General features: G+C 44.4%; 1 protein-coding gene across 16 annotated transcripts in view; it reads right to left on the minus strand.

Annotated features, from left to right (window-relative positions):
* The window catches only part of LOC105494815 (nuclear transcription factor Y subunit gamma), an 80,837-nt gene that overhangs the window by 1,209 nt on the left and 55,913 nt on the right, over positions 1–23,715 (minus strand). For 11 of the 16 annotated variants that reach the window (XM_011763676.3, XM_011763681.3, XM_071095243.1 and 8 more), the window contains 7 exons: positions 23,103–23,174; positions 20,954–21,067; positions 17,086–17,181; positions 12,015–12,188; positions 7,491–7,649; positions 4,013–4,120; positions 974–1,033 (listed from right to left, as the gene is read on the minus strand). In XM_011763676.3, the coding sequence (XP_011761978.1) occupies positions 974–1,033; positions 4,013–4,120; positions 7,491–7,649; positions 12,015–12,188; positions 17,086–17,181; positions 20,954–21,067; positions 23,103–23,174 (783 nt within the window). Of the gene's footprint in view, position 1; positions 473–973; positions 1,034–4,012; positions 4,121–7,490; positions 7,650–12,014; positions 12,189–17,085; positions 17,182–20,953; positions 21,068–23,102; positions 23,175–23,715 lie in introns of those variants that run through there. The other 5 variants (XM_011763675.3, XM_024796925.2, XM_011763684.3 and 2 more) reach the window with 3 other exon arrangements.

Consider the following 23,715-nt stretch of genomic DNA (forward strand, 5'->3'; position numbering starts at 1 on the left):
GCAAACACAAGCAATTCGAACCACTGTACCAGCAGCTTGGAAGTCAGCATTTCCCCAACTCTTGGTAATCTACACTGGCAGGGGCAGTAGGATTACCCCCTCCTCTCCTCCTTTTCTCAGAATATCCGGCTCAGGTTGAAACTAAACTGAATTTCAATTTTCTCCATGGGCCCTGCTAAGGAGGTGGCCTGGTATAAACACTTAACTATAGCCAAGACCCTTCAGGGGTGGAGAAGATACTCACACAGCCACTTAGGAAGGGCAGGGCTAATTGACTACTTGGTTTTCCAGGCGCTCCCCAAAGAAACCAAAAGCCAAGACTTCACGGGAGCCCTGGCATGTAAGCCTAGCATGTGGTGCTGGCAGAAGCCAGAGGTGGGTCCTGATGCCAGCTCTTCTCCCTTTTGAGCAGCAGAGGGCACAAGTTTGGGCATGTCATCCTATCATGTCCTCAGTGGTCTCTGGTACTGTACTGTGAGGGGAAAGCAGAGGGAAAAGGGAAGATTCTCTCCTTGCAGGGACTGAAAATTACTGAATTTCAGGTACCCAGAGAGTTCAAGAGGTCACATGTTCTCTGCAACTCAACAGTCTATGCTATTAAAAAACATTATGGCTTAGGGGAAAAAAATACAGTTCTAGAGAGGGAAATAGGAAACCTGCTCTCTAGTCCTGTCTGGAATGAACATCTAGGGGAGCATGGACAAGGCACTTCCCATCTCCAGGGTTCAGTCTACTCATCTGTAAAATAGCAACTGGGGCTACATGGTCTAAGATTATTTTTAGTTACAACTAAGTCTATAAAACTAAAGGATAGGTGCCCTGATTTAAATATTGTACTTGTTTTAACAATTTCTGTCCACTCCTTGTTAGGAGAGGACAGGACAGCTGCCCTAACCATCCAAACCCAGATACTACCTGCTACCCTGCCCCGCAATTCCTCACCCTCTGCCCCTGCCCAGGCTGGGTACCCTACCTGTCCATCTGTGAACTGGCTGAACTGCTGCTGTCCTTGCTGGACCTCTGTCTGGGTAATCTGTAAGAATCAAGATGGCAGAGTTGACATGTCAGCTGCAGGGTCTGATCCACCAGCCCACCACCCAGAAGAAGGTCATAAAGATCAAATGAGACAATGCATATAAAGTGCCCAGCTCAATGGGTAGTAAGAAAGCGAGGGCCCCTCCTAATCTTCTAGCACTGATGGCTATCCCAGGAGTTGGCAGCACAAAGGGACATCGAGAATCCTGAGCACATAATAGATAGTTCCCACCCCCATCTCTCTAATGAATGCCTACTCCCTCAACCACCCACTCATCTGAAGGTCCTGAGGCTCAAACAGAACACATGGCTCCTAGGTGCTATGGTTTGGGGTAGAAGTCCTAAGAGTCAGTCTTTCAGCCAGTGAAGGTGGATTGCAAAGTGTTAAGACAAAGTGGTGAGTGGTCTCTTTCATTCTTAGAAGGTGGGCTCCAAACCAAACCTGTATCACCCAGATCATCTGACTGGAATATGAAACACCCTGGCAAGCAAGTGGCCTTGGCCCCAGCAGTCCTCATGGCAAACCTATGAAGTACTTTTTCCGAGAGAGGCACTGTGCAGTCCTCTAGGCCAAGGGAGGGGAGGAGAAAGGGGGAGGGACGGGGAGTGGAACAAATACAACATTTATCACGAGTACTTAAAATCTTACTTGCGGACTGTGAATGGACTTTAGATAAATTTACTGACATGCAGAACTGCATATATAATGACAACTGCTGGAAGCAGCTTGGTAAACTAGAAGGAAGACTGCGGTGTGCATGCACATGTGTTCCTATGGAACATCTGACCAGCAGTGTCCTCTGTGTACCATTTCCTGGAATCATCACAGCCAGCCTGCAAGACAAGGACTGTCCTCTCAAATGTCCTCACCACGGCCAAAAACAACCCCTGCAGGCCTACCCATGAGGCTATGAGGAACAAGAAAGGGAACGGGTATAAAAGGCTTCATGACTGGTTTTTTTTTTTTGTTTTTTTGTTTTTTTTTTTTTTGAGACAGAGTCTCGCTCTGTTACCCAGCCTGGAGTGCAGTGGCCCGATTTCGGCTCCGCCGATCTCGGCTCCGCCGATGCAAGCTCCGCCTCCTGGGTTCACGCCATTCTCCTGCCTTGGCCTCCTGAGTAGCTGGGACTACAGGCGCCCGCCACCTCGCCCGGCTAGTTTTTCGTATTTTTTAGTAGAGATGGGGTTTCACCATGTTAGCCAGGATGATTTTGATCTCCTGACCTCATGATCCGCCCGTCTCGGCCTCCCAAAGTGCTGGGATTACAGGCTTGAGCCACCGCGCCCGGTGACTATTTCTTAACTATTGTTCCTTATTTTGGTCCTTTTCCTTCCAACAGCCTATAAGCTGCTTGAGGGCAGGGCCCATACAAAATAAGTATTCCAGAAATGTCTGCAGAATAAACAAGTGAGCCCGAGACAAATGGAAAATATTCCACATAGATAAGAAGGTTAACTGCTCTGTGGCGAGCAGGATTGCCATTCATATTAGCTGAGATTTCACTTACCTTTAAATTTTATTTACATATTATTCATTCTGCTTCAACAAACATTTACTGAGCACCTACTAAGTACTAGGTCGTCACAATTACAACCTGTTGTTACAAAGATTTTCATTGCCTTCAGCTACCGCTTTCTTGCTTCTCCCCAACCTCTCCCATTTTTTGGCTTTAGTTCTGTTCCCAAAACCAAATTTTTTTTTTTTTTGGAGACAAAGTCTCACTCTGTCACCCAGGCTGGAGTGCAGTGGCACAATCTCGGCTCACTGCAACCTCCACCTCCTGGGTTCAAGTGATTCTTGTGCCTCAGCCTCCCAAGTAGCTGGCATTACAAGGCGTGTACCACCACACCCAGCTAATTTTTGTATTTTTAGTAGAAATGGTTTTGCCATGTTGGGCAGGCTGGTCTCAAACTCCCGACCTCAAGTGATCCACCCGCCTCGGCCTCCCTCCCAAAGTGCTGGGATTACAGGCGTGAGCCACCGTGCCCAGCCCCAAACTGACTTCTGAGGAACCAAGAAGCTTCCTTCTCATTTCCTCCCACTCCCATGCCGTTATGTTTTTAGGATCCCAGGGAAGAATCTTACAAGGTTAAAAAGAGGGGCTGGGGGAAGGGTGTGAGTCAGTATCAGTTACGGAAGAGCCGAGTCCTTAGGTAAGCCAGGGAGTGGGCAAAGAGCGAGCCCTTAATGATCCCAGAGACTATATGGAACTCAGAAGCCTTGCTTTTGGCTCATTCTTCATATTTTCCCAAATGAGATCTTTGGAGACCTGCTCTACAAACTCAGCTCTGTCACCACTGTCAATAGATACATCACCAGAAATGCAACTGGGCCAGACGGGTCCAGCTCTTAAACGATCGCTGCTTTTTTTGGGTCTGAGGCAAAAGAATCCATTAACAATGCCTCCCCTTGACCAGCACCCCCCATCTTCTACAAATGGTGCCCACATCCCTCAATATCCCCAAGCCCAGGGAGGCAGCCCCCTCACCATCTGTGACTCAGCCATCAATACTGTAGAGCACGAGAGGAGAGGGGCAATTTTTCTGGTCAGGGATGCAAAAGGAGGTGGAGGTAAAATCTAAGTAAGCTTTTCAAAGGGCACAGGAGGTGCCAGAACACAACAGCCACTTGGGTTTAAAGATGGAAACAGCCTGACGATTAGGAGATCTGTCGAACATATCCCGGGTCTGACAGGTGTGCACACCTATAAGATTTCTTTCAGGCACCTTCGAGGCTTCCCCTGACTTGCATTTCTTTGCCCCTTGAGAACAAGACAGTAAGAGAAAACACTTTGAACCTAATGTTCCAATTACCACCCATGCCTCTTGGGTGCAGAAGAGATATGGAGGGTGTGGGGGTGGTGCCTCTGGCTGAAGGATGAGGAGGCAAGACAGTTGTGTGCTGAGTGCTCCTTTCCTGTCAGAAGCCACCTGCTCCTGATCTCCAACACAAGCCCTGTGTCTCTGGGGCACATACCTGTTGAGCATTGGTGGCAAGTGTCTGGATCTGTCCCTGCACAACTTGAGTGCCTGATACAGGCTGGGCTAAGCGGATATACTGCAGCTGGCCGGCGTTCAGCTGCACCTAGGGCAGGGGCAGAGACAAAGAGACCATAAGACATTGAGCATAATCTCAAACAGGCAAACTTTCCATGACGAGAGATGGTGACTGCCCCCTACCCCTCAAGCCCTCCAAAGAAGCCTACCCTGAAAAAAGTCCCTTTTAAAGAGAGGTCAAAACAAGCAAAACTAGAACATCCACAAGTCACACAACACAGAAGAGAATATGTTCCCTGAACGGACTTCAGAAAAAACTCCCAGAAGATCCTGTCACAAAGGTGAGAACAGCATGGCTGCATGCTCGTTATTTGCCGGATTTTAGCTACATGATCACGGCTTATCTTCGGAATTTATCTGACTGACATGATCAGAATGCCTGTACATTAAGTGTGGGCCTCTTTCCCTCCCATCTCCCACAATTCCCAATACTGTAAAGAGATCCAGCGTCCGCCAGGAGCCCAAAGCAGACAGCCATCATTCCGCATCATAGCCCTCACACTGCCCTGCCCCATGCTGCACATCTTGGAGGCAAAAGCTGGCCTGCTTAACCATCTCTCTCCCCAACAGCCAGGCTGGATGGGGGTCTGTGGGGCTTTTAGGATCCTTGGTGTTCAGCACTAGCTTCTGGCCAAACACCTCCCAAGGGGAAGCAGAATCAATAAACCTTTCACAGAAAACCCCATCATGGGAAACCAAAGCTACAAAAGCGCCCTTAGAGTCTCTCATGCTTACGATTAAATCTCAGATAATACAATAATACTACATGCTGCATTTAATTGTGTGCTAAAAGCCTTAACTCAGGCTCTTAATGCTCCAGTGTACCATGAAAGTATTAGTGCTTTGAGCTAGGGACGAAAAGAGGACCAAGGCAGTTACCATGTCAGAGAACCGTAGCTCAGCAAAGACGATGGTCGGCAGGGAAGGACTGCAGACATTCACACCCTCAATTTAGAGGAAATGAAAGGGGTTCTGGGAGCATGGATAGACTAGGTCTCTATCTGGGGGCCCCAGAAACCACCTGCCCTGGCTGCCCAGTCTGCTTTGCTGCAAGGGGGAGCTTCTTGCGGCTAACAGGTAAGTGTTGCCTCTGCTCTGGAGCAAATTTCCCTCTGGTCTTCACGAGCTGCAGGACTCTTCCGTGAGGAAAATGCTAATGGGATGAAGCTGTACTCCTGCACACAGTGTTCAATCAAAATGCTTCTCTGAGACTCCCAGCCTCACAGAATTTGAACTACCAAGAAAAAACGACCTCTCAAATTCATGGTAGACCATTCTAGAATTGCCCACTTGAGGCAAGATGGAGGGACACACAATCCAAAACCATTAACAATCTGGTTCAAAGGAGACAGGGCAAAAGTATTATGACCTGCAGTCATTTCTTTCCTGAGAATATGCCAAGAGAAGCTGCTGGGAGGCTGTGGTGCCAAGCCTGAATTCCCCACCTAAATCCTATAATGCAGCTTCCTGGCAACAATGTTAAGTTGCTTGTGGGGAGGAAGGCAGCTGCGCGGAGGTATGGGAAACCTCATCTACAGAGACTGATGGTGGCTAGTCCCAGGAGTCCCCAGAACTCCAGCCAGGGATCACAAGAAGACTAAAGTCTTGTCACAGGAGTGGGAGAAGGTATAATGACAGCTACACGGATGTAAAATTTTCTAGCTGGGAAGAGCTCTTTGCAGAAACCCAAATGTGACTGAAAAGCTGTGAGCCAAATGGTTCCAAGCAGCTCTTCAACAGAAGCAAGAGTTTTCCTTTTTAGCTTAGGTTAAGACATTTGGTGATGATCCGTCCCTCATTTCTCTACAGCAAGACAGGTTTGGGGATCCTCATAGCTTTTTTACATTAATTACAGACAAAATAAGCTCTGGGTTTTTGAAAGGGAAATAAAGTTTCCTTCCTGAAGCTCATCACTATTAGGAACATTCCAATGAGCTGCCTAAAGAGTCTGGAAATGAAGACTCCTACAGAAAGTGCCTGAGCCAGTGAAGATGAAATAGTGAATTCTGCAACAAATCTGCTAGGTAAAGCTCTGTGTCCCAGAGGGTTAAAGTATCTGCAAGGTGGAACTCTCTATTCTCTGGCTTAAATGAAACTGTGGCGGTGCCTTCACTTGCAAAAACGAGAACCATTCAACAGAAATCTTGGGGTTGGGGAGTGAAACAATGAAGCAAAGCAGAGCTCAGTCATGCAATCCATTGTGAGCACACGTGAGAGAGGTGGAGAAAGAGACATACACACGCCGCTTTCGTAAGCTTTCTCTTGGCCTATTACCATGTTAACTTCAGATGAAGAACAATTCCTAAACTGATCTAAGGATACTTTCAGAGTTATTTTCACAGAGGAAGTGGTTAACCAAGTCTATGTCAGTTTCTATACCTGCCTACGTTTCATTTATGACAAAAATGGCAAAGGGCAGGGAATAGAAGGACCGCTCTGTTTCACTCACTTTCCAGTTTCGGGGGTCAAAATTACCATGTACAGACTGCAAGTGTTAAGACAAGGACACATTTTACAAAAGAAGGAGTACAAATAAAAAAGCCAACAAATCTAAGAATTGAAATCCCTCAAGGCACACAGGAAGCAGCAGTCCACAGTAAAGGAATGGATAAGTTATATGAAAGCCAAAAATACACTTTGCTGCAGGCTCCACTGGGAAATGAGTCATGAATATGCAACAAGTGTATTTATGGCCTTCCCTATACACCTCCCTCTTATCCTCTGCTGATCAAATACAGGACTGCCTCACAGGGCCTTTGGGCCTTGTCATGGGTAGTGGTTACAATGATTTCCCTGCATAGGTGGAATGAGGGGAAATCGAGTGAAGATGCCCCACTGTGGGGAACCTGAACCTAGATTAAAGGAAAGCAGGGAACAAACACAGTGAAGCAAGTTGTGTTCAGGAACACTGGCATATAGATTAAAAACAACACACACACACACACACACACACACACACATAAAAATAAGTATTGTGGGCTGGGTGTGGTGGCTCACGCCTATAATCCCAGCACTTTGGGAGGCTGAGGCGGGCGGATCACCTGAGGTTAGGAGTTAGAGACCAGCTTGGCCAACACTGTGAAACCCCGTCTCTACTAAAAATACAAAAATTAGCTGGGCGTGGTGGCACGCACCTAAAATCCCAGCTACTTGGGAGGCTGAGGCAGGAGAATCGCTTGAACCTGGGAGGCAGAGGCTGCAGTGAGCTGAGATCAAGCCACTGCACTTCAGCCTGGGCGACAGAGCAAGACCTATCTCAAAAAAAAAAAAAAAAAAAAAAAGTATTGTGCGTGTGTGTGAGATATATATATATATATATATCTATCTCAAGGCATAGATATATCTTTAAGTATTTCCTTCTATAAAGCTGTAAAGACAAACCTCAGGGCAGGACTCACCGGGATCTGCTGGATCTCTCCCGTGTTAGTGATGATCTGCTGCATCACCTGCATGGTCTGTCCAGTGCTACTCTGGGCCTGCTGGGCTTGACCCTGTGGCTGGGCCTGGACAATCTGCACCTGCTGACCTTCTCCAACCTGCATTGTCACAGGTGTGGTCTGAAAGGAAGAGTTATGAGAATGCTGCATGAGTTCAGGCTTAGAGCCCACAGGATTACCAAGACGTTAATAACGAGCAGTGTGCCGGGAACAAACCCTCTCAATGAATGCCTAAACTCATCTCAATACTAGTAATGCAGAGTCCTCTGGGTTTACAGCATTGCTAAAGCTACTCTCCAAAATGAAAGAAAAGCCAAAAATATTTTAAGGCTCACAGTACAAATATCTGCATGGGTCCCAAACATAAATCTCTGTGCCCCAAATGCTGCAAATTTTCACAGCCCCTTTAGTGATGATAAGGCACATACACTACAGAAAAAATCAAAAGCAACCATGACAGTTTACTTCAGAAATAGTCAAAGTCAAGTCTGGGGCAGATGAATTTGGAGGGTAACATTAAATGGAAAGGGTACGGATTTAGTTAGTTCAGGGTCATGTGCTCTTTCTTAGGCATTTAAGACACTGAGAGAAAAATAACGCACAGGGGTACATCTCCGAGGCTGACCCTAGTGCACACTGGCTCTCACTCCATTCAAGCCGCAGAGCAATTCCTGCCCACACTGGCCAGATGGCTACTCTGGACCACAGTATGGCTTCCCACAGGAGAGCAAACACTGCTAACTCACTGGACACTGTTAAGACACAGACTCTTAACTAAGTGTACCCCTAATTAATAGAATTTAAGAAAGCAAGAACTCTAACTTTCTAAAAACAGCAATCTCGGATCTAAGAAATTTCTGCCCAATGTGTATGACTTGGCAGATTCTGTCTCTCACACACAATGGTTATAGTCCTATGAAATGTACTCTTCTGAGAGATGGTAAAGACACAAGCTGCCAAAAGGGTCAATTATTCTTTCAAATCTCAAAACTTTAGTACTATTTGTGACTTTCACAGGTTACCTAGAGCAGGGAGCCTATCTGGCTCATCTGGTGGTGGTAGTGATGGGGGGTGCAGCGGCGGCGGGGGTGTGTGGGTGGAGCCTTTTAAACTACACCTGTATATCCAATCCCTGACTTGAATTCTGTCACTCTGTCTCCCCCACTCTGAATCACCTCAATAAGACGACTATGGAAGTCTCAATGAATCATAAACTTCAACTGATGTTGCTATTCTGATGTTCTTAATTCTGACTGCATAGATTACTGAAAATTACAACTATGCATCCAAAGTTACAAGGGAAGGGGATGTGTTCTGGGAACGACAGATGAGATTCAAGGGATTACTAAGGAGAAATTACTACAAACTGGAGGAGGGCAGGAAAGAAAGACGACAGAGTGTTCCAAAAGTACGTGCAGTGGGCTAGGCTAACAGAAAACATCTCTTCCATTCTTGTACCACAATTTTCAACTCAGCCTATTCCCAACTTCCATAAATAAGTTTCCAATTTATGACAGAAAACACAGGATTAATTTTACCAAAATATGCATTCTTTCCAACTCTGCTTTGATACATATGTATTCTGTCCTACAAAGCATATCTGCACTCAACTTGAAATAGCCATCACAACAGGTCCAGGGAGGTGTGACACAGCACAAGGCCACCCTGAAGCAGCAGGATGGTGAAAGAACAGCCAGGAAATGCTGGGAAGGACCAACTTCACCATCCTCACAAGCCTTATCAGCTCCAAGATGTGCACGTCTGGGTTGGCAGAGAAGAGGATAGATGAAATTCTCGCTGACTAAAAAGAAATGCATGCTGCCAACTCATCACTGTACTATATCAACCCAATTTTCCCAAGAGGATTTCCAAGGTATTTCTAAATCATTTCAGGAAAATGAGGGCTTGTGTTAGCATGGCAGCTGTCAAATCATGTATGGTGTGCCCTGCTGTCAGGGCACAACAGCCATGAGCTTCTTAGGATGATCAGCCAATCAGAGCCTGCCCTTGGCAGACTCCCTCTAAGTTCACTCTGTAAAGGGATAAAACCTTTGGCAGGTCAAGCTTTCACCACTGTAGAGGCACAAGCATTAGCCAAAGAAGGTCCCTTAGGCATCATGGTGCAATTGAGGTCTTGAGGCAGTGACTGAGCAGCCATTATCTTTGAACCCTCCTGCCTAGCACAGTGTCTGGCATAAAACAAGTACTCAATACATTTTTGTAACATGGATAAGTAAATGAGCAGGGAATAAATCCTAAAATCATAATTACCTTTTTTTTTTGAGACGGAGTCTCGCTCTGTCACCCAGGCTGGAGTGCAGCGGCATGATCTCAGCTCACCGCAACCTCCGCCTCCCAGGTTCAAGAGATTCTCCTGCCTCAGCCTCCCGAGTAGCTGGGACTACAAGCACCCACCACCATGCCCGGCTAATTTTTGCATTTTTAGTAGAGATGGGGTTTCACCATATTGGCCAGGCTGGTCTTGAACTCCTGACCTTGTGATCCGCCTACGTTGGCCTCCCAAAGTGATGGGATTACAGGTGTGAACCACTGCACCTGGACAAATCATAATTACAATGGTGGCTCATGCCTGTCATCCCACCACTGTGGAAGGCCAAGGTGAGAGGATGGCATGAAGCCAGGAGTTCGAGACCAGCCTGTGAAACATTAATGAGACTCCATCTCCACAAAAAAATTAAAAATTATCCAGGTGTGGTGGCATACGCCTGGGAGTCCCAGCTCCTCGGGAGGCTGAGGCAGAAGGATTGCTTGAGCCCAGCAGTTTGAACCTGCAGTAAGCTATGATTGTGCTACTCCAGCCGGGGTGACCAAGTGAGAACCTATCTTTAAAAAAACATCAATCAATCCATCTACCTCCACCCCATTTTTTTTTCTTCTAGGCAAACTCAGCTCCTTATTAGAATACACAAGGCTGTCCAGGATGTGTTCACTACCTATCTTTTCAAACTTGCCTAGATGGTCTCCTATGCTGACTACTTTCCCATGGCTCCCTGTACTGTTTTTCACTTCTAAGCCTTTGCCTATGCTGTGCCCTCAACTGGCAATACCACCCTTTCCCGCTTTCTTTAATTTCCACTGTTCCCTAAGACTCATATTACTTCCTTCAGGAACATTATCTGACCATCTCCTTCACATCTTTCTTAGCTACTCATTCTCATATATATATACACACACACACACACACACATACATACATACATATATATACACACTTTTTTTTTGAGACAGCATCTTGCTCTGTCACCCCAGCTGGAGTGCAATGGCACAATCACAGTTCACTGAGGCCTTGACTTCCTTGGCTCAAGCGATCATCCCAACTCAGCCTCTTAAGTAGCTGGGACACAAGTGCATGCCACCATGGCTGGCTAATGTTCTGATTTTTTGGTAGACACAGGGTCTCACCATGTTGCCCAGGCTGGTCTTGAACACGTGGGCTCATGCAATCCCCCTGCCTTGGCCACCCAAAGTGTTGGAATTACACACGAGCCACCACATGTCCCTGCCTTTTTTTTTAATTAAAGAAGAGGTCTTGCTGTGCTGCCTGGGCTGAAGTGCAGTGGCATGATCCTACCTCACTGTAACCCAAACTCCTGGGTTCCTCTCACCTTGGCCTCCCAAAGTGTTGGGATTACAGGCATGAGCCACTACGCTGAGCCAAGGTACTTCTTTTGATGTGTTCCTATAACACCCTGTACACATTCCCACGTGGAGGTACAACCTTTAAGTATTTGTATCCCCAACTAAATTGTGAATTCCTTGAAAATAAGGACTGTTGTATTCATGCTTGTATCCCCAGTACATAGTACAGGACTTTACCCTCAGAGGATGCTCAGTGTTTGATGAATAAATAATGATTGACAGAGAATTTGGATTCAGAGCTCACAGTACAGAGTTCTCTGCAGCCTCACATGACCCCCAACAAACATGAATGCTACTGCTCTCAACAATACTACTGGGGAGAGAAAGAGTCCTCTGATTACTATCATAAAAAGAGAAGGTCACTTGACACAAATATGGGACACAGAAATGACGGGGAGAAGGAGTATGCAAACTGGCAATGATACCTAATCTCTCCTTTTAAGGGCACAAATTCCACTTCTGACACAGACACACAGACAGCAGGCATGGAGTTCACTTTAGTACCTCTACAGAGATCCCACTACTCTTCATAAGGCATTTCAGACATTTTTTTTCTCTCCTAAAATTTCTGAGCTAATAGGGATCCTGGAGAACATACTGTCCACTACACTTTCTTCATTTGACCTTTGAGAAAAACAGGGTCCAGAGAGATTAGGGTGACATCTCACCCCAGTAGCTGAATCTGGGGAAAAGTTCCCGTTTCCAGACTTTAAATCCAGTGCTCTCTAATGATCCGGCTGCCTCTCTGCCCTCATCAAGCTCTGCCCATCCAAAAACCTAAGGGGCACTGTCTTGCTGGATGGGCATCCTCAGCAGCTCACAGACCTGGCCCTGCTGAGGCTGTGCGATGATGATCTGCCCAGGCTGGATGGTGGTCGTGGAGCTGGTGGTCTGCTGGCCTTGCTGCTGGCCCTGGACTTGGACAGCGGTGGGCTGCTGAGCCAGCGTGAAATAGTACTGGACTGGCTCGGCAGGAGTTACAGACTGGCGCACCTCCTCCTGTTGGGTGGAAAGAGAGACAGGTAAGAGAAAAAGAACCGATTCAGCAACCGCCACAGTGAATTTCCACTCTTCCCCCAAACAGGCTATGTGCAGTTGCCTGCTGAATGCTGAGCTCTCCACATTTGAAGCCAAAGGAAAGTGGAATTCAAAGAGACCAGTTATGCTAAATCAAACTAAAAATAACAGATCCTATAGGCTTCACAAAACATATAGCCAAGTACGAAATAATCACCCATTGCATGATAAGTTGCAAACGGGCAAATAATTACTGTAACTAAAAACCACGCACCAGCAGTGCTTGTCAGTAAATGCTGTCAAGGCCTGTGATCTGAGAACAGTGCTAATTGCACGTGTTGGGAAGATGCTACCCAAACATCATGCCTCTCAGGCCTGGTCCCAATCTCCCAAACAGGCAGCACTCTTCTCATTTTATCCCCACCACTTCAAGGGGGACAGAACAGGTTAATGGGAAACAGGGCTTTTCCTGAGCTGAAATTTTCAGGATCGAGAGCACTGGTAGGCAAGTACCCAGCTTTTCACAGCTTGTTGAAAGCTCTGTGGTCACGGAGGGCATGTCTATCCAGTGTCACATCTGGTTCTGGTTGTACTTAGCCACAGAAGCGCAACCCAGGGGGCCTGATGGACAGCTCTCCGCTGGGGTACTGCCTTGGCTGATTAGGGAGGTCGCATTCTGTCCGATCTGCGGAGTGGAGACTGTTCCTTCTTCAGCTGATGTTTTCCATGGCAGAAGGAGTAAACAACCCTCTCCCAGCCACCTTGAGCTCACAGCTGAGAGTGTAGGATGTTTACACACACTACAGCATGGTTATAGCCCACAGGGTCCAGGGTTGGTCAGCCCCTGACCACTGACACAGAACGGCGTCTGATCCGGAGTGACCTGTGTGACACATGGTGCCCCTGCCTGGGACAACAAAAACAATAAAAACATAGAACCACTTGGGCTGGCTGAGTAAAAATATTAGCTAAATTTACTCATGTCCTTATTCAGGGCAAAGTTTGCCATGTTCCAGAAAAGAGGAAAAGACACTTCTTAGAAGTACACAAACCCTGTGGGCTGCCTCAAACTCCCCAAAGTAACATTTACAAAGCTGGTATTGACCCCATTCCCAACATTATGTTAGGTGCCCTGAACTGTACTTCCAAAGTACTGTCCTCATAGTATACACTTTTGCACTTTCATGTCAACTGTTCTACTAAAATGCAAGTGCCATGAGGGCAAAGCCTAGCTCCCTCTTGCTCTCTGCTATCCCCTGCGTTCCCAGGTAGGCACTCAATAAGTGCTTGCTGAATAATGAATGGATTTCTTTAGACAGGCAGACAGAGGCAGGAAAGTACTTCTCTGAATCTAAGTTGGTGGTATGACAAATTCTCTTAAACCCAACAGTTGTTACCAACAGAAAAAAGTAGTCTCTAAACTCTCTTTTGGTACCTCTAGGACTCTGTGGCTACAGTGTGGGGAAGCAGCTGGTGTCCCCTGTGGAACAGAGCTGAGTATCCTTTGTTTGCCTGATGACTGGGGGCCAGGACACTAAAACTAGGACTGCCAGTATCTAGCCCCTGAGAAACATGGGTCTCTGCATGACACGGTTACTTGACAGCCATCTATCCAGCTTAGGGAGATACCTGTAATATTCTGCGTTTCTCAGTTAATGTATGAACTGACTTTCTAGGTTAATATATTCTGTGCTTCAGACACAAACAGTTTTAACCCTCAATATGATTATGCCGAGGCAGAAGGAAAAGGAGATTCCCTTTTATTTTCATCTAGGTCTCAATTTCCACAACAACTTAAAAATGGCAACGTCAACTCCATTTCAACCCCAACTTATCATCATTATAAATAAATGTCAGCCTGCAAACTAGGTCTTGGCTGTGGCAAGGCTAAAATACTGATACCTTTTGCAGCCAAGAAACAGAGGCCAACTGCTCTTTGCAAAGTTGTTGAAGTAGGTTCAAGGTACTTGGGTTCCACTGAGATCTCCCTTCTTATTTTACAAAAAATACAAATCACTGAAATCCAGACCTAACTTGGAAAAGCTCTCGGGTAATGAGAGGGTATACAGGACTGAAAGCCCTAGAACCATCTGTGTAGGAAGCTAGGCAGCAGGGAGACACCTGCATTTTCTAGCCCTGACCTGTGATTGTTTAGTCTCCAGTTATCCCCGACTACAGCTGATCTAGTATTGAATATGATCTTTTTGTCAGACAAAAAGCAAACCCTTTAAAAACCCCTTCCAGAACCCAAAATACCTCTTGCCAAAAACTGTGAGAGCAGGTAAAAAGCTCCTCCTATGCTGCTTACTAAATCCTCTTAAACTGTTTATGAACTAGACAATATCTAGGATGCTGTGAGAATCAAGTGGAGGCACCTAGGTTTGTGTTGTTAGGACAAGGCACAACTGTTCTCAAATCAATGAAATGGAAGAAGGCATATCTAAGGCTCTTCTGCATTATGAAGACTCATTCTGCCAGTGGAAGTCAAGCTAGCAAGGAAATGATTATGCTTGGTTTAAAGAAATGGGTGAAAAGATAATGACATTTCAATGGGCAGGAACTTTCAACTCATAGCTTTAGTGGGGCAGAAGTCAGGCCTCACCTACCTACTACTTTCAAATAATCTTTACTTGCTTCTCTGAAGAACAAGCGAAACTCCCAAGCATCTTTGAGAAGTCAGGGCCTAGAACTCACAATTCAATATTTCTGGCTAGTTCCTTATCCCAGCAGTGGGAGGTTGTCCCAAGTGGTAGAACAATTGTTTAATGACTGGATCAATCCAGAATGGGGCACTTGCTCAACTTTAGAGTGGCCTCCCCAACTAGAGGGCTTGCTCTTGGAATCTTTTCAGAAGCTGAGACTGACGAACAGTGCCAGAGAAGAGCAGCATCGCATCCTAGGGTCATCTCTACAGTGTTGTGCAGTCAGCCCTGACTGGAAAAAAGTACATTCTTTTTAGCAGCAAGAGTGAACTGCTGCCTCCTTCGGAAAGGGTGGGTTTTGGAGAGTAGGCGTTTTAAAGGACTTCAGGAGGTGCCAGCCAATTTGGAGCCTGGGAAAACTTCGTGTCTACAGAGGATTAAAAATGCTATCTTAGAATTTCAGGCCAGCTTTCAGCAATCTCAACCTTTCAAAGGCCAGGCAGCAGCTGTCCCGAATACGATGCCAATCAATGGCTTGAACACCTACAAAGAACTAAATCCAAGCAACAAGAAGCTGTTTCAGCTAAACACACTTTAAAAGCAGATGGATCACAGCATTTCGAGTCTGGCTAAGATGGAATAAGGAGCCGTGTGACACCCCGAGAGACCCAGAAGCACTGAGGAATTTGAAGGAACTGACAGGATGTGACCCTTCTCTCCAGCCAGTGTATTCAGCAGGCAGCCCATAGAAGACAAGGACTTAGCACAATGAGAGTGAGCAAGGCCTGATTTCATCACAGAGTTCACCATCTTGTTTTAAAGGGGGCTTCTGATAGACAAAAGGAGAAAACAATTTCAACAAGGAAAGCAGGTATATGATACTCTCTGTTCTGAAGGAAGAGAAATGGCCTGAGTTCTTGTTGCTGTGACTGCTTAGAGAGGAGGGAAGGACCCCCAAGAGGAGGAATTGAGCCTGTGGGCACAAACCTGCAATGTTTCAAAGCCGATGCGTAGCTGGGGACGACCGTGGCAGCCTGCCGCTGTAAACATCCGACTGAAAGCTCCTCTGAACACCTTACAGCTTCCAGTCAAGGATGTTTACAGTAGCGAAGACTGCCCAGAAAGAACGGAGACACAGTAAGGCACACCCTACTCTAGTAAGGAGGTGACAGAGGGCTTGCTAATCCGAAGGCCCTCATGCAGGGTCAGAATTACAAATGTTGATTAGGATGCCACTTCTCCTAGACTTTCTCTGGCTGGCTATTAATACAGGCTGGGATAGGGAGAATGGTTGTCACTGAATGACTACTTCTAAGGATAATATACTATGAAATAATTCATTAAAAATAAAGTTTCATATAACAAAGCAAGCAGCACAAGGCCCAGCTTTGCTCCTGTGAGATTCTGCCACTATTTCCCAAGCGTCTCTACTACACCTAGTGAATCATGCAATCTGCATGCTTAAAACAATGAGCTCTAAAGGACAGAGGTCTATTACAATCACAATTAAGAGCTATAGGCACCCAAGGTGCTGAAAAAACAACTAGTGTGACCTTTGGAGAGGGGCAGGCAGAAGAGAGGGGAAGGGAGACATTCACATTCTTTCTTGTGATTGCTTGGAAAACAGCTCAAGTGGTGGTTCTCAAATCTGGTTGCACATTAAAAGCATCCAGAGAGTTTTAAAAGGTACTGATGCCTGGGCTCCATCATGAGATTCTGATTCAGCTGATGTGGGGTACAGCCTGGGTGCTGATATTTTTAAAACCCCAACAGGTGATTCTAGTGCGTAGTCAGGGCACTATATAAAGATATAAAGAACCACAATATAAAGGATGAGAAAACACAGTCCATTCACTCCAAATACCACTGTGCACACAGAGAAGCTGTTTCTTAAAAATCTAAAATCTATAACTTTCTGGGAATATTCTTCCATCCCAGATGAAGAGCTCTGATAGACTTCCTAAGATACCTTGAAATGAGCTTCACTTTACCATTTGTAACTAAAGTCTTTCATTTTCATTTTGTCTATTTTCACTGAAACACCACTTCAGAGGCACTGAGTTAAAAGTATCCAGAAATGAGTAACAGAAGGATATGTTCAGAATGAATCTGGTCTAGAAACGAGGAGCAAAAGGAATAGCAAATGACTTGTGCTGAGAGACGAGAAGGAGCGTATCTGACACCAGTATGCAAAGTGCTCTTCAGTCAGCAGCAACTGCAATGCCTTCACAGCTCACCTGACGCTTTGGAGGTTTCAGTTCATCTCTTGGAACAATATCGATGAGAAAATCAAACTGATCAAATTTTGTAATTGCCATGGCGATATCATTTCTCTGTAACAAAGAAAAGTGGTGTGAAAAATTAGCCTGAGGAGAAACTAGTTCACTTGGCTTTATACCCTCCAAGTAAGGTAAGATGAGTTTTAAGCCAAACTAAACACCCATGGGCAAGTCTACAGCTGAAATAAGCACAGCCAAACTCATATACTTTAAATGATCAGACCTGGTGGACAATCATCAACAAAAAAGAAAGAGATACATGTAACTCACACTCTAAAATGGGATATCTGAGCCTCCAACCACTGCTACTCCTGCTTGATCCTCTCCCCGCGATTTTTAAATTATAAACTTAGTAATCTCAATTAGTAGGTTTCTGGTCATTCTGTGGGTTAGCAAAGTTAGGTTTATAATCCTTTTAAGGCCCTAAATAATATTTTCCCTTTGGTTCACAAGTAGTTATAATCTATTTTGGATTTCTTAGGTAAAATCCTAATTCAACAACTTTTTGCAACATTTTCAAGTCACTGGATCTGTATACACTAAGTTCTCACAAGCTACGGTTTTTATTTGGGAATTCAAAACTGCAATGATAATGGTTTATCATTGCAGTTTTGAATTCCCAAATAAAAACCGTAGCTTATGAGAATTCTGGTATTCATAGTCTGTGCTATGAACAGCAGCAGGAGAGGTCAGACAACATAGGAGTCAGATGGCTAATGATACTGAAACCAAGACCTGCTCTAATGGGGGTTTCTCTCCAAGTGTGATACTTCCTTTCTTTGAATAATAAAATTAAAAGATTTTTACTAAAACCCAACATATTATGTATGTTAAGATCTGTGTACTTTACTAAAGATTTAAAGCAAAAGGAAAAACAATAAGAAAAAACACTGAACTCTAGTGAATGATATGCATGTTAAAGTATTTGGGCAAAGTAAACTTTACAATGCACTTAAAAACAGACTACTTGGAAGGATGGATAGAGGGATAAATAGATATGGGAATAAAATAAGCATAGTAAAATGTTTATGGTAGAATCTAGGTTGTAAGTTTACAGGTATTCACTGTAAACTTTGCTTATGTTTGAAATTTTTTATAATAAAATGCTGGGGAAAATGTCAACATACTAACAGAAATCCTTAGCAAACTCTATATACCACACCTTAAAAGGTGACTCATCAGACAAAACAGGAGAGGATGGAAATTTTCTTTTTTTTTCTTTCCCTTGTATCTGTGATGGCCCCAAGCCTCTGAAATGCAAAACTCTAGTCCACCCTTCTTGCCAACCACCGGCTTGATGATAAACCCTTCCAACTGAAGCAGGGCCCATCTTAAGACTGCCAGGACTCATTTAAGATGACTACAATATAGTGTTGCATTTTTTGATGTCACCTACTCAATCTATCTAAATGGCTCATTTACCGATGGAATAAAAGAGGAAAAAGAAAAATAATAAACATCTCCAACATATAATGTTCTAGAGTATTTTGGAAACATAGATATACTTAAGTTGGTCTTCCTAAAATTTTTACTTTGCTTTTTAAATTCCCTGAGGCAGGAGAATTGCTTGAGCCAGGAGTTTCAAGACCAGCTCTGGGCAACATAGTAAGGCCTCATCTCTACCACAACAACAAAAATTTTAAGCCAGATATGGTGGCACGCACCTGTAGTCTCAGCTACTTGGGAGGGTGAGGTGGGAGGATCACTTGAGCCCAGGAGGTCGAGGCTGCAGTGAGCTGTGATTGAGCCACTGCACTCCAGCCTAGGCCACAGAGTGAGACCCTGTCTCAAAAAATAAAAAAGGAATATAGAAAGTTCCTTCTAGCCCTTTCCAGTCAACATCCTTCCCCACACTCCCCTAAATCTGGGCATCCACAACTCTGATTTCTATCACCATAGGTGGTAGTAATAATGCATTGTATCATGCACTATGTAATTTTTTCCCTCTGGTTCCTTTTGTTAACATAGTATCTTTGAGATTTATCCATGTTGTATGGAGCAATGGTTTGTTTCTTTTTATTGCTGAGGAGGAATCCATTTCATTAATACCTCAGAATTTGTTTATATATTCCTATATTGATGGACACTTGAGTTGTTTCCAGTTTTGGGGTAGTATAAAGAAGGTTGTTAAGAGCATTTTTATATAAGAATGGCTACAGTTCTTTTGGGTACATACCTAGGAGTGAAATGGCTGGGTTACAGAGTAGGGGGATATGTTTATTACAAAGTGCCAAAAGTTTTTCAAAGTGACTGTGCCACTTTACATTCTGACCAGTAATATATGAGTTTCAGACACTCCACTTCCTCACCAACTGTGGTATTGTCAGTCTTTTTTATTTTAGGTATTCTAGTGGGTATAAACCAGTATCTCACTGCGGTTTTAATTTGTATTTCCCTGACAACTAATGATGTTGCACACCTTCTCATGGGTTTATTGGGCATTTGTTTATCTTTTTTTCTGAAGGTCTGTCCAAGTGTTTTGCCTTTTTTTTTTTTTTTTTTTTTTTTTTTTTTGAGACGGAGTCTCACTCTCTCACCCAGGCTGGAGTGCAGTGGCTTGATCTCAGCTCACTGCAAGCTCCGCCTCCTGGGTTCAAGTCATTCTCCTGCCTCAGCCTCCCGAGCAGCTGGGACTACAAGAGCCCGCCACCACGCCCGGCTAATTTTTTATGTTTTTAGTAGAGATGGGGTTTCACTGTGTTGGCCGGGATGGTCTCGATCTCCTGACCTTATGATCCGCCCATCTCGGCCTCCCAAAGTGCTGGGATTACAGGCGTGAGCCACCGTGCCCGGCCACCTATTTTATTTTCTAATCTGAATTGATCTTGAAGGGAGTTTTAACTGGATCTCTCTGGATCCACAGACTAACTTCAAGGCAGCATAAATTCTGTGACTTCAACATGCATATCATTTATTGGAGTTCAGTATTTTTTCCTTTTTTTGCTTTAAAACTTTCATATAGTAATGTACACAAATCCTAACTTTAAGCTGCATTGACAAGCTGTACTAGAACAAAGGCTTCCCACGGATAAGGATTTTTGTCTGTTTTGTGTATCGTTAATCCCCAGAGCCTAGAGAAGTGCCTGGCACACATTGTGGGTGTTCAGTTAAGTATTTTTAGAATAAATGAATAAACACATGTATTTTCTACTTTGCAGGTAAAGGGAAACAAGAAGAGAAAACAATTTATTTTCTTGGCTTCACTGTTAAAATAGTGCCACTGTTTTATACTTGTTACACCCTTCTTCTTGTATCTGGGAAACCTTTCCTCTAAAAGCCAGGGCTTGGCTATAGGGTGAGGGTTTCTAGAGTCAATGACCAAGGGCTCTGCATACAGTATGTATGTGGATTTGCTGGGTTAAAATTAAAATTAAAAAAAAAAAGAAGAAGAAGAAGAAGGAGAAGAAGAAGAGGACTCCCAGGAAGGCAGACAAGGAACAAAACGCCTAATGAAGCTAGTGAGACCGCTGATACTTCCTGGAACTGTCCTTTCCTGGAATCTCTCAAGGCTCCCAAGCAGAAGTTGTTTACGTCTGGAAACAGATAAATACTCTATCACTTGAGCCTCTGTTTATAGTGAGGGCTCACCAAGGGAAAAGAGTTCAGTCACTAAGCTGTGAAAACCAGGAGAGAATTAAGATTTTTGGTGGAGAAACACAATCACCATGGCTAGAAAATATGTCTGCCTCCCAACAGTGGAGATGCCAATTACATGTCAGCTTGATAGAGGCCTAAAGAAGAACAATCTTTGGTCCAAAGCCACGCAGGAGAACAGGCAAAGGTGGCTGCTTACCCCGGTTTTCCTAATCTAAGTCTGCAATAATACCTGTAGAGTCCGGCGCTTGTTATCTTCTGTGTGAATCCAGGCTCGAAGAGTCAACTCTGTGATAAAAATCTGGGCTGCCTTGGCAAAGAGTACAGGTGCTTCTGCACTGATCATCTGTAACAGACACAGGCCCTCCCTGTCAATCACCAGCAAGTCATTCAAACCAGTCTGTCTCTTGCCTCATTGCCTGGCATGGGACTATGGGGCAAGGGTCAAAAAATGAGGTGGTATGCTCAAGAGATTCCAAGGTAAAATAAATTCATGAGTAGGAATAAAGCAGGGAACAGGGAGAAAGAATACTTATTTAGCACCTACCATGTGCCAAACCTTGTGCAAGGTGCTTTCTTACCCTTATAATAGCCTTTCAAAGAAACTAGGGTTTAAGAGAGATAAAGTGACTTGCCCATAGCCATAGAGCCAGTAAGTGGCAGGGTTTAGGTTCTAATCTAAGGAGAAACAATATGGGGAAGGAGAATGAGCTTGAAAGCCAATGGATTTGGGTAAAACTGCAGGCTTCCCATCCTTTTGGGCTTTGTTTTTCACACACTGAAAAAGAGGATAACCTTCCAGTTTTATTGTGGCAATCAAATGAGATAATATATGTACCCAGCACAGGACTTGGCACATAGGAAGTGCTCAAGCCATATAAACTTGATGTGTCTGATTTCAAAGTTGAAGCTCTTGGTCAAACAAGGTTCTAAACCTTTGGTGAGGTAGTCTGTGCAGGCTACAATCACAGAAAGAGCTCTGGAGTTAAAGCAGCAGCAGATGGGAAATGCGATCTTGGTCCTAGCACTCTGGGTGAGTCACTTAACCTCTTTGTGTCTATTTCCATTATCTGTAAAACGGAACTGATAATTCTTGTTATATCAAATCTCACAGGGCTACTGTGAGGAAGAAAGGAGCTAATAAAAAGGAAAATTGCTATCAATTGTTAGCTTTCTGTGAAAATACAAAAGACTATTAATTTTGAGTGGTAAAGAGACAGAGTTCCTCTTTCTCTGAGATCTATAATGGAGATGGACTCCTAGGAATACAGAAATGGCCAAGCCCAAGCAAACCCTCTCACAAGTGTTATTCATGTAAAAGAAACTCACAGATCAAAAAGTTAGAGCAGGTTGAATATCATTATTAAAAATTTCTTAAGAGTTCAGATCAACAAACTATGTAAGATGCTAAGATGATGGCACTGTCCTGTTGACTTGATGATATACGTATATGCTACACTGTGAAAGGAACTGTGAGATACTGGCTGGGCATGGTGGCTGATGCCTAATCCTAGCACTTTGGGAGGCCGAGGCTGGAGGACTGCTTGAGTCCAAGAGTTCGTGACTAGCCTGGGCAACACAGTGAGATCCTGTCCCCTGCTCCAAAAAAACATTAAAAATTAGCCAGGCATGATGGCATGTGCCTATAGTCCCAGCTACTTGGGAGGCTGAGGTGGGAAGATCACTTGAGCCTGGGAGGTAAAGGCTACAGTGAGCCATGATTATGCCACTGCCCTCCAGTCTGGGTGACAGAGTGAGACCCTGTCTCAAAAAGAAAGAAAAGGCCAGATGCGGTGGCTCACATCTGTAATCCCAGCACTTTGGGAGGCCAAGGCAAGCAGATCACCTGAGGTCGGGAGTTCAAGACCAGCCTGGCCAACATGGCGAAACCCCGTCTCTACAAAAAATACAAATATTAGCTGGGTGTGATGGCAGGCGCCTGTAATCCCAGCTACTTGGGAGTCTGAGGCATGGGAATCGCCTGAACCTGGGAGGCAGAGGTTGCGGTGAGCCAAGCTCACACCACTGCACTCCAGCCTGGATAACAGAGTAAAACTCTCAAAAAAAAAAAAAAAAAAAAAAAAAAAAAAAAAAAAAAAAAAAAAAAAAAGAAAAAGAAAAAACAAAAACCAACAACTACTATTTTTTCAACATCTAAAAAACCCAGGATATCCTTAATTTTCAGGATGATCCATATAGTAACCAAAACTGCTCAATTTTGGCTCACTTAACAATTTTAAACAGGAATCAAATAACAAAGCAACAGACAGTAATTTTTTGTGTGTTCTTGTTTAATTAAACTTTGAGCTCTAGAGCAATGAACAATAACCTACCCATCACTCAGCTTCCATAAGAAATAATAAAAATGAATGTGAATTCACCTTCACATCTTCATCCAGTTTCATAATCTTCTTAATACGAGCCAATGGGAGTTCCTGCACTCGGAAGTCTTTCTGAAATGAACAACAAGAGATGCATAAATGGTGGGCACAATCAACAGTGTGGCAAAGCATGACAGGCAGCAGGAAGCACTCTGGCTTAATCCCTCTCTTCAGGAAGTCGGGAGAGGAGGTACAGATGAAATGAAGAAAATACAAGCTCCAGAGCAAAATTCTTCTTAACATATGCAGGTCTTCAAAGAATTAGTGGGCTTTAGAAAAAGCTTAGGATGGCCTCTAACAGTGCCCTCATGAAACTGAGCCCCAAGCAATATCTGTTTTTTTTGGTTTGTTTGTTTTCGTCAGCACATAAAGGGACATTATGAGCGCCTTCACTTTTTTTCCAAGTAAGTTTACCAGTCTGCAATATGCAGATTAAAATGAGATTTCTGTCTCAGGGGTATTCCTCTAAAGTTCCAGTTCTTTCTTCCATTCAGTGATAAACTGTAACAGTAACGCCGGGGCACTTGACCACAGTGACCCACAGTTCTTCACAGCTGACAGTGGCTATTTCTGATATTTGCACTAACTTGTCAACAGAAATTGGGGAGGAGAG

This window comes from Macaca nemestrina, chromosome 1 (genome assembly GCF_043159975.1).
Source record: "Macaca nemestrina isolate mMacNem1 chromosome 1, mMacNem.hap1, whole genome shotgun sequence".
Lineage (NCBI taxonomy): Eukaryota > Metazoa > Chordata > Mammalia > Primates > Cercopithecidae > Macaca > Macaca nemestrina.